Consider the following 13833-nt stretch of genomic DNA (forward strand, 5'->3'; position numbering starts at 1 on the left):
ACTTAATGGAAAACATATTTTTAGCTTACCTATATAAAATACATTTCAAATGTGTATATTAACAATCTAACTTCTTTATTTTAGCCCAAACTTATTGTAACAGCAAGTTTTGGAGTAGAACCAAAAAGGAAAGTGGAATACATATCCCTTCTAGAAGGAGCACTGGCAAGGGTACAGAGCAAACCTGACAAAGTTCTCATTTACAAGCGACCTAATTTGGTGGGTGTACAGTTGTTGTGCCTTTGTTATATTTCAGATGTGTATGTATCGCATGTGCCTTTTCTCTTTTACAAGTAAAATTTTTAGTGTATCTGTTGTAGTTTTTTTTTTAATTTTATGAGAGAACTTTTTATTCATAAAATTTAAATAGTAAATATAACTAATTCAGCAGAGAGATTACTGTACAAAAAATTGCATAGGACACGTTTTTTGACCCAATTCCATTTATTCCATCTGTTTTTCTTTCAAAAATTTTCTGTTTTTCAATGGGCAGGGCCATGTTCCTCTTGCCCCAGGTCGTGATCTTGACTGGGAAGAAGAGCTTGCAAAAGCACAGTGTTATAAATGTGTCTCCGTTCCCTCAGACCATCCACTTTATATTCTGTATACATCTGGAACAACAGGCTTGCCCAAGGTAAAGGATTATCTGTAGTCTGTCTGTGTCCAACCTATTTGCAGTTCCACTTGAGAAAACATTTAATTAAAAAGGTTGAAAATGTTTGCCAGAGCTCACTGCTATAAATGATAAACATTGCTAGAAATAGTTTAATCTAATTTATTCACATTTCACTGCTTTAAAATCATAGGAATAAATCATGCTTGTTTATTTAAATAGAGTAATATAAACTGCATTTACATCAAAATGTTTGTGCAGTATAAACTTTTGAGGACAGCAGAATGTTTTTTATCCATTAGTATCTTCTGTGTTTTAACTGTTTCAGAGAAGCCTAATATAGTCACTTAACTGCAACATTAGTTAATATTATCAGTTGTGTGATGGCATTTATTGCTGAATAGTCTTTGCTTATTCCTTATTTACATATTAGCTAATCTTCCCATCGATAAGATGCAGTCAGTGACATTTCAGATTAAATGGAATGAAGCATGTATTGAAGGTTTGTGTTACTGAATAGTTCTGAGAACATAATTCCCATGAAAATGAAAGTTCAGATTGAGTAATAACATAGGGCATCCATTGAAAATGTTTGCTTTCAAATGTCATTCAGTCTTAATGATCAATTTTAAAAGCAAACTCTTGAGTGTTTGCTTGGTACTTAACAATTCTCTTTTGAAGTGTAGAAGACAAGTTGAATATAATTTTCTAGCGGTGGTCTTAGCAGTACAAATTCAGAGACAGTATCATGCATCCCTGCGTATGGCACTGCTTAGACTGCTACTAGAAAATTATTTAATGGTGTTGTCTATAAAGTTCAGAATTTATGGGGAGATAAGGGAAAACAAACATCAGTTTTGCTGATAAAAATGTCTTCTGCTTTTGCCTTGAACGTGGGCACTTCAAAGCAACGTATGTGTCTTGAATTATTTAATTATACTGTCAAAAGGTCCACGGTAACATCCGTTGTTACAACAGGTATTTTCCTTGACTGTTAGTTTCAAGATATAGTATCTCAGAGATAAAAGTTCTCAGAAGTTTACTTCACAGTGTTGGCTCTCTGGAGGAAAACATAGACACCTTGAAAGGGTCACCCTTATACGAGGGAGTTTGTCAACTTGTGCTAAGCTACAGTGAGTAACTTAATGAATAAAATAACTTTTTTGTTCATTTAAGGAGCTTGCTTTTAAATCACCATGTAAGTAAAATCACTCAGTTAACACCTTCAAAAAACTTCTGTTGATCTCAGAGCAGGGACTAAGTTAGAAGCTGAGACTAACAAAGGCAATCTGCTTTCTGAAATTTGTGAAATGTTATTTAACCATTCTCTGCTGTGGCAATATCCATTTTAATGAGTTAATATGTCTCTACAGTCCTTCATTTCTTAGACAAGGCCTGAAAGTGTCTGTTTCATCCTATTAACTATATGAAGAGAATGTACTGTGCCTAGCACGGACGGCTGCATTGTAATGTCTGTACTGTAGACATTTGTTTGGTCCGATTAATCTCATCTGAATTTTACTTCAGAACATCAGGATATAGTTTACTTAATTATTTCTTCCAGAAACACTATACTAGAAGATGATGAAATGTGTATTAGACATGTAATATTACAAAATATTTCAATTTTTTTCCTATTAACAGTGTTCCGGAGCCTGTTTTTGGCTTACCAAGGTGCATGATGCTATTTGATACTCTCTCATTCTAATTTTCAAATCCTTCTTCTAGACTAAGACTGGGATGTTCTTTGTTTTGCATTCGTATGTATAATTCAGGCTAGATATTAGATGTTTCAAGAACAGACATCTTGTTTAAGCCAATTTTCTGACATCTTTAAAATTAGTCAGTGCAGAAAGAGTGGTACATTTCAGGGAGTAATTTTCCCCAGTTATTTTTGGGGTGAGCAATACCACAGGTGCTCCTCTTTTCTGGTGATGATACAGAGAGTGTAGGCAATGAAGTTAAAACATGCCTAGCATTTAGATGGCCATAGTTTCAGTGAAATAAATAGTCTCTTATTTTTTGTCAGCATAGGTTGAAGAAATGTTTGTATGTTTTAATGACAGAATTCTAATTTTGTTTGTTATCTTCTGAAAATTATTGTCATCTAGGCCTTGGGCTGGGATTTTGTTTGTTTTATTGTGTATTTTGCTTGTTTTCCAAAGTTACTTCTTCAGTGGGAATGCTAGCACACGTGTGTACTTGTTGGAATGGGTCCTTTTCTTAAGTGAGGTGTTGGAATTAGACTTTAAGTCTATTGCTGCTAAAACCCCAAAATTTCATTGAAGACAGGAATATCATTGCATCCTGCAAATGATCTTAAATATTCACATTTTCTCATTTAGGGTGTTGTCAGACCAACAGGTGGCTATGCAGTTATGCTGAACTGGACAATGTCAGCTGTATATGGACTCAAACCTGGTGAGGTAATTCTGTTTAAATGTCATGTAAATGTTTTTGAACTCCTCTTAAAAACTCCTCACTGTAGTTATGGTTTCTTTTCATTTTAGGTGTGGTGGGCAGCTTCTGATTTAGGCTGGGTTGTTGGTCATTCCTACATTTGCTATGGGCCTCTCCTTCATGGGAATACTACAGTTTTGTATGAGGTATGATCCATTCTAAAAAGCCAGCCTTTGAAAAGGCAGCATCTCCTCCAGTTGGTGGTCCTGTTTATGCCTGTCTATTCTTCATGCCACATATGTTTAAATTGTGTGTATATCTTCAATGTTTATACTCTCCCATCTGCTACAGTAATTCTGAAGGAAGACTTCACTATTCTTCAAACTTGTCTATTTAATCTGTGTGACTGGTGATGTTCAGTGGGGCAAGGAACTCCAAAACAACAAACCTAGAAATGGCGGGTGGTGGAGAGTACCTGTGTTGCTGAGGCTTCAGCCACAGGCCATTAGGCTATCTTTATTATGGATCTATGAGAGGATGTTGTGTTTTGCATGTCTGGAGGTGACAGATTCTTGCTGGATCTGGGTTGGAGCAAGAACTTGTGAAGAGACTTACCTCTTCTTTCCTGCCTCTATCACTCAAAGCATCTGAAGCCAAGACTCAGATGACATTCAGGGCTTGGTCCTTCTCCTTGGGGGATGAAACGCAGTGAGGTGGAGAGGAGACTAGTCCAGTTAGAGTGGCCTGCTGCATCCTAACTTTGATGCTCAAAAAAGCAATCATGCTGCCTTACATTGTTATTTTTTTGAGAAGTTATTGTTGATTGTCTAATCACCAGGCAAGAAGATACAGTGTTGCTTGAACCTTACTCTTTATTGTTCAGGGAGTGAATCCAGTATCCATCAATGATAGTGAAAGACTTTCTATGTAAAAGCACCAATGTTGTTAGCTCTTCAGCATGCCGAGGCTTGGTTGTCTACATTCACCTGACATTAGGAATTCTGGGTATATCTAGACTTCTCCGATGCTGTGCAGCATGACAGCCACCTTGTAATTGTTCTGTCTTTTCCGACTGTCCTGGAGGCAGAAGTTGTTTTTGCTCTGCCGTCGTGACATGTTAATCACCTCTGTTGATTTGTGGTGGTAATGAGAAACATGTGAACCATTAAGGGAAATCCAATGGTAACTCAGAGCATCCAAGAACTGCAAAAGTATAGTGAATGTACTGGACACTGAGGACATGAAAAAGCAGATGTAACAAGCTTTGATGATATTGTGAATATAGCAACTGTTAGAGAACCATCTGTACCTAGTGCTTCTGGAGCAGGGGAGTCAGCATGGCATCGTGGAAACATACTGTTTTACAGACCTCCATAGGTGCAGAAGTTCTGCATGAGGAAGTGGGTATTATGATTAAACTTTCTCCATTTTCCTGCTATTACATCATACAACTGAAGATGACCATACTAGAACAGAAATGGGTTGTTACTGTTTTCAGGAACAAGCATTATCAAAACAACCCTTTGGTGTTTGCACAACCAGTTAAGTTGGTATTGCTTGAAATGTGTTTCACTGTTACGAACTTACACGCTGCTGTTGGTGGATAGCTGGTGCTGGAATTGTGCCTGAATTTTGAGTAAGTATGTTTCTGAATCCTGGGGATACTGAGGAAGCATGGGCAGTTGCAGTTAGGTGAGGTTGTGTCCAAAACTGTTTGGGTAGTACTGCATCAGGCACTACAGAATGGACTGTGGCTTGCTGCATCCTGTTTTGGAGGACAGAAGTATACTTGACTGCTGGAAGTTCACTCTATAAACTTAGAAGAGAAATTCTCACAAGCAGAAGACACCTTTTGAAGCAGGTCAAGAATCCTAAAGTTCAGAAAAGCAACGATCATTAGGGGGGTGTCTACATGATGCTTGAAATCACAGAAGTAGTGCAGTTCTGAAGTAAGTCCTGTGATTGTCCATGCTTATTGATTTAGTTCACAGAGGGGTTTTAGACATATGAATGACTCTTTACAGAGAAAGCTGAGAGAAGTTTTGCCACTTGTGATAAAAGGGAAGGATCCAATGAGTGGGACTGCACTGCTGTGAAGATTTCTAGAACAAATGAAAAGTACATATCCCAACAGAAAGCTTTAAAACTGTCAAGAGCTCTCACCTTATTCTGAAGTGCTTCTTGTGCTATGCAAAAGGGCCAAATGGTATGTGTGACTTCATATTTGCTAATGACTGCCAGATGTCTGCTTGTTCTGACTTTCAGCTGCTCCCAAGCTTTTGCTTCTGTCATCTTCGCCCATCCTATTTCTTTTGCTGTTCCTCCTTTATGAACATCTTTTTTTACCTCCTTTCACACTGCTGCATTTTGCAATAGTGACAACTGTTGCATTGGCCTCCCAGAATGTTGAGCAGGGGCAACCCAAGGCTTGACAGGTTGTGGTTTGAAAGGCCCAAAGGTTTTTCCAGAAACCACCCTGTTGCCAATGTCAAGCCTGCTGCAGAGTGAGAGAGGACTGACAAGCAGTGCTGCATTCATTTCAAGTAGATGAAGACCATGTTCCTGATGAGGTGGGAAGACCATGCTTCAGAGCTGGCATGGTGCATGTGCCTCTACTAGAAAGATCTTGAACAGATCTTTAGGGGAGGGGAGAGCACTCCACCAAACTCAGTGCTCTAGAGAACATCCATGCCCTCAGTCCCAGGACCAATAGTGTGGGAGAAAAGTCCAGGGAAAAATATACCTACAGTGTTTTACATGTCTACATGCCTGCAACTCCCAGAGGACACCCACGAGACAACATGTAGGAGCACCCTCCCTCTGCCAAGGCAGGCAATGGGAACTGCAAAATCAGTGGTCCAGATGCCTGCCTGAGTGAGTGTGCGTGCTCCTTTCCTGTACACGTACTGAGTGTGGGACTGTGCTTAGGAGGTTTCAGGTGAAGTTAGGGCACTGGTCCAGAGCTGTGGAAAGGCGACATGAGTGTGTGCATTGACTGCGAGAGCTGCTGTGCCTCGAGAGATGATTCCTCAGGGGCTGTGAGCTGTGAGGGAAGTTCTGTGGAGCAACAAGCTCCATCAGAGACCACCTGCGCCATCCCAGCTCTGCCGGTGTGCCAGGCATAGTCCTGGCAACTGCAGAAGTCATGTACATGGTGTGCCTCGATAACACAGCCCTCCTAGGCTTCTGCACAAAACCCCAGCCACACTGTCTGTCTCTCCTCAAACGCAGTGTATAAAGGACCTACCTTGTGGTGGTAGTGGTGCTGGTACTTCTGGTGTGTCAGATCCTGTCCCTGCCCTGCAGTTATCTGCTTGCACAACAAATATCATTCAGAATGATACTATTTCTTTGAAATGCAGTGGTTAAGATAGTGGTTGTTGGCAATATAATTATCTCTTCCTGTGCTTCAAGTCACACTCTGGAAAGGCTATAAAGGGAAGGGCACTGCAGGCTGTGGTAAGGCATAGTTGAATTAACAAGGTTTACCCCCAAAAAATCAATTGAATGCATCAAAGGAATGTGTGAAGCACACAGTTGTGGAGAAGCGGAAAACTAAGGACAGAGAGAAGTATTGGGAATCAGTTCCTTTTTAATCGTTGCATAACATTTGCTGAATTGAGAGACATTCATGTCCAGTGGTATTCCTCCCGTTCCACTCCATGCACTTGTGAATGCTGAGTGGCTTGATGACTGTTTGCAGTGAAGGAGCAAAGTCCTGATACAAATGGATTTCTGGATGACCCACCTATGACAAAGAGAGCAGAGAACTGTGCATACAGGTACTGCAGAAACTGTGCTGAGTGTTTCAGTCTGAAGGAAGGTCTCAAAGATGTCCTCTTAGATCATTCAGACTAAAAGCGATACCCTGAATCTGGAGGGCATTGGAAACGTTTTCACAGTGTTTGTCCTATGTAGCCCAGTGTCTTTCAGATGACCAAATGTAGATTGCGGTTCCATGATGCATTCAGTAATAGCACAGTTAAGTTAGGCCTGTGCTGCACCATTGGCAGAGGGCCGCAAGGGTATGTAGTATCACTCATGATGCTCATTGGCACTGGGGACATCATGAATGATCCTGTCTGTTGTTGGCAAGAAGGCACTGGCATATGTTTTGGTTCTGTGACCAGAGATATGGAACATAGGGGATATAGAAACTTTATGGTGGAGTCTACTGGCAGTGCGTGAACTGACATGCTACTGTCATCTGCAGGAAACATGAAAGGGGCAGTGTGACACTTCCTAGAAGAGGAGTCCCTTCAGTCGAGGAACAAAGATCTGTAGGATAGCTTTTCATCATAAAACTTTGAGCTGCATTTTTGGTCCAATGAACAAGTCTAAGTCTAGTCTAAAATAAACCTCAAAGAGCATCTAATGGAAGAAGTAAAGAGCATTGGCATTAAATGTTTTGATCTGCTAATCTGCTCTAATTCACCTCACTACTTGCTATGTAAACAAAGTCTGTGACACCATATGTGCTCATATTTGTGTTTCATGGTCTTTTTTCACATGGTACTGAGTTTATTTTTACCAGTGCATGTAGTAGGAAGAAGACTGATAATCTCTCATAGGATGGCAGATTGTGACTAGGTGACACCTGTGTATGTTTCTTTGTAAAAAACCCTGTTGTTTATTGGTTTTGTAACAAAAATGTAAAATAAGAAACAAAATGCAGTGTTTAAAAGCAAAACAAATCTTGAGGTCTTAAAATATGATTTGGAATATGTTAACTTTTTCTTCTCTTAATGGAAGGACTGTGGGTAGTGTTAATTTTTTCTATGCGATAGGAAAATCTGTTATGACTTGTAGGATCTGAGGCAAATAACTTTTTTTAGCTTCTAGTCATTGGACTGATTTTTCAATAATCTTTCAGAAAAGCAGGTTTGCAAAACAAGTATTTTTAATTAAATATTTAAGTACACAAAGTGATAACAAGTACAAGGGTTTTTTTCCCTAAATGGCTAAGACAGAGAAGCTCACATGCCTTAAAACTCCCAGACAATGATTGCAGCAGCCAGAGAAAACTTAAACAAATGGTTATTATTAATTTGAATCTCAATGTACGCTGTCCAGGTAAAGTTTACTGACTTGCTTAGTTTCGGTGTTCAGCATGAAGGCTTGCAATGAATGCATTATGGAAATACATGATGCAGAGAATATCTACAGTGCAACTATGGCAATAAAAATCAGCCATTCGTTTGAGTATTGCTTATGCCTAGCTCTTTTTTAAAAGAGTCTCTGATCTGGTGGAATCCACTTGCTTCTGTGAATTTTCAAACCAGCTCACTGTGGAACTTCTGAAAGCTTTTGAGTCAATGAGAAGTTCCAGCTTGCTGATTACAGGAGTAACACTTGGTTCGTAGTACACATACAAGTTCTGAAGGACATGAGGAAACCAGGTTATTTCTAGGATGCTGCAAACTAAAACTAATCAAGTAGTTTTTTTTAAAAAAGGAGGAAGGTCTTTGTTTAAAAGCAGTAGTGCAAAATCCTGGGAAAAGAAAAAAAGGCAGAATTCAACAGGAACAGCTAAGTGAGAGAGTACGTTGAACTCATGAGGTAGACTTCTTTGCAGAAGGGTTTCCTCAGTAACTAAATATTTCTTTCTATGGAAAACTGAGTATGGTAAATTTACTGCAGTTTGTATGTTAAAATACATACATTTGTGTAGATGGATAAAAATGTCCAGAAGAATTAACACTAGATACTTGTGTAGTTGAACTTGCAAATAACTCCAGATGCAGAGGTGGATTTGTGATACTTTGTAGCACATGTGTACATACTGTACAGCTGTCCTACATCTTTTACTCATTCCAGAGGTCATGCTTGTCAGATTCTTCCTGTGTGGTATTAATTTATGTAGGACAAGTATGGATACATCTGTGAGAACTGCTAAAAGTTCACTTAAATAATTGGGGGATTGATTTTAATATCCTGAGTTAAGTCATGTAGGCTCTCAATTAACTATTAAAGAGCAATCACTACTATGCTCTTTGTGTTGTGTATAAAATGATCATTTTTCCTGTAAAGAAGAGAAACAGTCTGGACAATTTTATGCATTATTGTGGTGGCAGAAGAGACCACTGTGAACAAGAGAAGCAAACTTTGGCTCCAAAAAATTAATTGAAGTATGCATGGCTTTACATACTGAGGTATTCAGTGTGGATTTTTCACCTGCCTTTTCCTGAGGTGAAAGGGTGAGGGATAACAGTCTGTGTGCTGTATTTAAATCCCACAAGACTCCATTTGTCTCTTTCTCTTTGCTGTTACATCTTTACAGTATGTAAAGACCCTGTGAAATCTTTGGAAATTCAGTATCCTTAAACAAGAAAGCCCTGTTACTTACTTTGACCTTGTTCTGTTGTCTGGAAATGAAGGCTTAAAAGGATGTTGGACATCACTGTAAGCTATACTTAATTAAGTACTAACATGCCATCCTTCAATCTTGATTCTACTTTCCCAGGAACTTAAATTATTTATGTAGATAATCAGAGTTAATAAGTATATTCAGGATTTATGAAGCAGAAGTATACTTTAGGAAAATGATATCTATTCTTTGCTGATCTTACAGTTGATGGCATTTTTTGTGTTTGATGGGATGGACCAATACGTAAGGTTAATTTTCTTGTATATGGTCTACACATATGCTGGAAATCTTTGCTTTCTTCGCTTGGGTAGACTCCCACAGAGTAGATGATCTGGGCAAAGTTAAGAGAGAGACAAGCACAGCGCAGGGCTGCACCTTCTCAAGTCAGCTGTTATGTGGATCGCTAACTGTGCAGTATATAATAGTCCGCTAGTTAGGATTGCTGCTGGTTTTGCAGTACACGAAATAGTACACTATTAACTGTTTTGACTAAAGGGTTTGTAGACTGCATTCTTATTTGTATGTGTAGGAGTGTGAGAAATTCAGCATATGCTGCTAAGAGCTCGTCCTTGCAGTGTCAGTGTGTGTCATAGATGTGCGTTCCCATATGCGGATGGGTGTTCATAAAGGTAAGCCTATATACTATGTAAGTATACCTGTATAGATAGTAATCTCTTTTCCCCCTCATGTGCATGATTGTTCCTTTTATTTCTAAGTGTATTTAATTATCCACAGTTTTCAGTTGATTTATTCAAGCGTTCTATCCACTAGTCAAAAAGTATTGCTTTAATTTTTAATTTTTTTTTTTATTTTAGAATCCTACTTTATGAGCAATAAAATCTCCTTTTAACTTCCTTTGCATTTTAATCAAGAACTTTTGGAGGCAGTGGACACATAACATACCTATTTGGAGTGCATTGACACTAAATGTGTGAGTTCAGCTGAAATTTGGAGAAGAAAAAAATTGAGCTCCTTTCTAGGCTGATTTTATAACTTGCACTATTTACCTAATAGTGGATACTTTTCAAACCCCATCTCCATCTTTATTTCATCTCCATATGCTCAATATAGTATAGTTCCGGTATGCAGTTTTGGGGGGCTTCAGAATCTCCACAAATAATTAAACAGAGAACTGCAGTTAAACGACTTTCACTAGAAAATAGAAATTAAATAGTAAAAAAAAAAAAGAAATAGTTTTTATTCCTTTTCAAGTTTAATTCTATTACAAAAAGAGTTCCGTTTTCTAGTTTGTCTGGGAAAACCCCAGTGATTTCCAAATAAATTAGGAGGAGCATGGCCAGCACGTTGAGGGAGGTGATCCTTCCCCCCTGCCCTGGTGAGGCCACATCTGGAGGGCTGTGTCCAGTTCTGGGCTCCCCAGTGCAAGAGAGACAGGGAACTACTGCAGAGGGGCCAGCGGAGGGCTACGGAGGTGATGAGGGGACTGGGGCATCTCCTTGATGAGGAAAGGCCCAGAGAGCTGGGGCTGTTTAGCCTGGAGAAGAGAAGACAGAGGGGACCTTGCCAATGCCTGCAGGTATCTTAAGGGCGAGTGTCAGGAGGATGGGGCCAGGCTCCGTTCAGCGGTGCCCAGCAACAGGACAAGGGGCAACGGGCACAAACCACAACACGGGCAGTTCCACCTGAATACGAGGAAAAGTATTTTTACCTTGAGGGTGACATAGGACTGGAACAGGCTGCCCAGAGAGGCTGTGGAGTCTCCTTTGGAGACATTCAAAACCCTCCTGGATGTGACTGTGCAGTCTCTTCTGGGTGAACTTGCTTTAGAAGGGGGCTGGACTAGATATCTCCAGAGGTCCCTTCAAACTCTGAACCCTTCTGTGATTCTGTGTAAATTCATAGAATTGTAAGGCTGGGGACCACTCTGATTGACTTCTCTGAGACTCTGAATAACAAAGAGCAAAAACTTCACCCAACAGCAGAAACGCACATTTATAGAATGAAATATCATATTAGCTTGAATATTAAATTACTATAGTCTATTTAATGTTTAAACACCTAATAGATGTTAATTAGATTCTTCATTCCAAAGGGACTAACTTATCACCACCCCATTAGTTAAGCAGGAGAGGAAAGCAGTGTGAGAAAAACTGCAATTTCTTGGAGATAAAAGACTTTGATAGTTTTATAGTCACTATTTTTGACCACTGATAGTGGGCCACAATAAAATTGTTGCATGAATTAGCAGAAGAGAACCACTGCAGTGAAGAGGTTTTCATTCTAGCAGGTGCAGAGTAAGACAAGAAGGAACAGGGAGGAAAGCAATGAGTTCCTTCAGCATTCTCTCACACAGTCTTACATTGAAGTTTTATCTCTGTGTAAATGTGTGGGGGTCGAGATGGTTATTGTGATTATAAAGGCACCTCAGTTTAAAATGTGTTGGTTTTGGAAAGTAAAAGGAGTAAAGATCCTTCTTTCTTTAAAGTGAATATTAAAGAGAAATCAGAGTTTATATCTGGTTGACCTACATGTCTACATTTTTGCTCTTGGTGAGAAAATTATTAAACAATAATAGTACATTTCTCATTTTTCTTTCTCTGAGATGCCACCAGTCAAGTCTTCAGACAGTGTTCATGACAACAGTGTTGTCTTTTTGAGGCTTAAAAATGGGAAGAAAGGCTTCTGTACACACAGGGAGAAAAATAATATTTACAAAGAGAAATAGTGTATCATTTTTCCTCTGTTCAGAATACTGTCTTAACAATGGATATTAATAAATCTGTAGCCAAAGTTTCCTAAATGATTGCGGCATGATGGCTGTTGGGTTAGGGAGTGTCAATATGCTGTTTAGATGTGGGGAAAGAACACCTCATCCCCTTTGCCTAAGGACAACCGATATTGAATATAAACTGTGCTAACTTCATACCCTCAATTCTTAAAGTGATTTGTTTATTTTTAAATTACTTAGTAGGTGCAACTTGTCATTTTAACAATTGCTATGGAAACCTCATGCTTTCAATTTTTACTTGCTGTAACACCATTGTCAGGAATGTGAAAACAGTAACGAATTCCTTTGAATACAGCAAGACTGGGTGTTTTTTGGGTTTTGTTTTTTTTTTTTTTTTTCCTTTTAATAATCTGTCCTGGATTGTTTTTTCCAAGGCATGATAAACTTCGGCTATAAATAAGCTACTTGAAGTCTCAGAGCTCACTCTGGGTTACTCTTGGTGATGGGATCGCAAGCTTAAGCAACAGGGCAGTGTGAAGAGAAAGTCTAGCTACTGCCTGTGGCATCAGGAAGAAGGCAGTGCTGTAGTTTCAGTGCTTGGGACTTTGAATTGGAGCTAAGGTAAGGAAGAGGATGCCCACACTTGCCAAGTAGCCATCATTAAGGACTAGTAGACTAGGACAGAGAAGGAGCTGTTGTCCCATGTGCACATGGAGCGTTCCTTACAATGCTCGCTGGGGTCTTTCCAGTCCCTGCTGTTGCAACAAATCTGCACGGTAAATAACAACAGCAACAGGTTTAAAATTACTCTCATTTCGCACAGTTCTTGGAGGCATCCAGCCTTTTTGCCGTTCTTGTAAGCCATTATCATCAGCTTAGAAAGCAAGCACTGTCTCTGAAGTTTGCCGGTTTTGTGATGTTTCTGCCATGACCCATAGTGATTGTATTTGTGGAGTGAATTCAGTAGGATGGATCATCTCGAGTCCTTAATGGAGGTCTGGCAGCAGGGTCAGCAGCAGAAGGGTGAATGCCTCTATGAACATATTCTTTTGAGTCCTGGTATGTCAGGACTTTGTATGTGCTTTGTTGTCGGCAGGTTTTAGAGGCAACGAATTCCATGTATAATATGTGCTATGCAGAGAGAATTTCCTCTTATGATTTCGAGTTTATCTTTAATTGAAGAGCCCCTTGTTGTTCGAGGTCAGACAGAAAGGGAATTGCTGTGCTGTCACTGATGCATTGTTTGTTATTTTATTATAGCTCCTCTCATGTCTTTTTCTCTCAAGTAACCCATCCTGGTGGCCTCTGACTTTCCATAGGAGAACCTCTCTATCCCCTTGATAGTTCTTGCTGCCTGACTATGAATCTTCTTTCATAATCATGTGTTATCCATCAGGACATTCTGCCTCAGGATGTCTGCTCAGCTGGTAGACATCTGATAAATTACAGGCTAAATCTGGGTACTTCTAGAAGGATGTTCCTGTCTGTCTGTCTGTCTGTCTGTCTCAGAGTGTCTTGGTAGGTTATTAAAAGAAAATCTTTTCTACTTGAATCATCCTAGCTGATGCAAGAAGTGTCTGCTTCTACTTTTCTTTTTTAAATTCGATGAGGCAGATCACTCTCTGCCTGCCTGGTTGTTTACCATGCTCTTAGTTTCTGCCAACCACAGATATTATTGCCAGTAACTTTAAAAATAAATTTTGATCTCCAGTATTGATGCAAATACTGAATAGCAACAGGTCTTGAACTGATCCCTGCAGAAAT

The 13833-nt window shown here is 39.4% G+C and overlaps 1 protein-coding gene across 5 annotated transcripts in view; it reads left to right on the plus strand.

Annotated features, from left to right (window-relative positions):
- ACSS3 (acyl-CoA synthetase short chain family member 3) overlaps positions 1-13833 on the plus strand; it is a 99072-nt gene that overhangs the window by 26190 nt on the left and 59049 nt on the right. For 4 of the 5 annotated variants that reach the window (XM_055712057.1, XM_055712059.1, XM_055712061.1 and 1 more), the window contains 4 exons: positions 85-219; positions 494-634; positions 2959-3039; positions 3124-3219. In XM_055712057.1, coding sequence (XP_055568032.1) covers positions 85-219; positions 494-634; positions 2959-3039; positions 3124-3219 — 453 coding nt within the window. The remainder of the gene's footprint in view (positions 1-84; positions 220-493; positions 635-2958; positions 3040-3123; positions 3220-13833) is intronic. The other variant, XM_055712058.1, reaches the window with a different exon arrangement.

The sequence above is a fragment of the Falco cherrug genome, chromosome 5 (genome assembly GCF_023634085.1).
Source record: "Falco cherrug isolate bFalChe1 chromosome 5, bFalChe1.pri, whole genome shotgun sequence".
Classification (NCBI taxonomy): Eukaryota; Metazoa; Chordata; class Aves; order Falconiformes; family Falconidae; genus Falco; species Falco cherrug.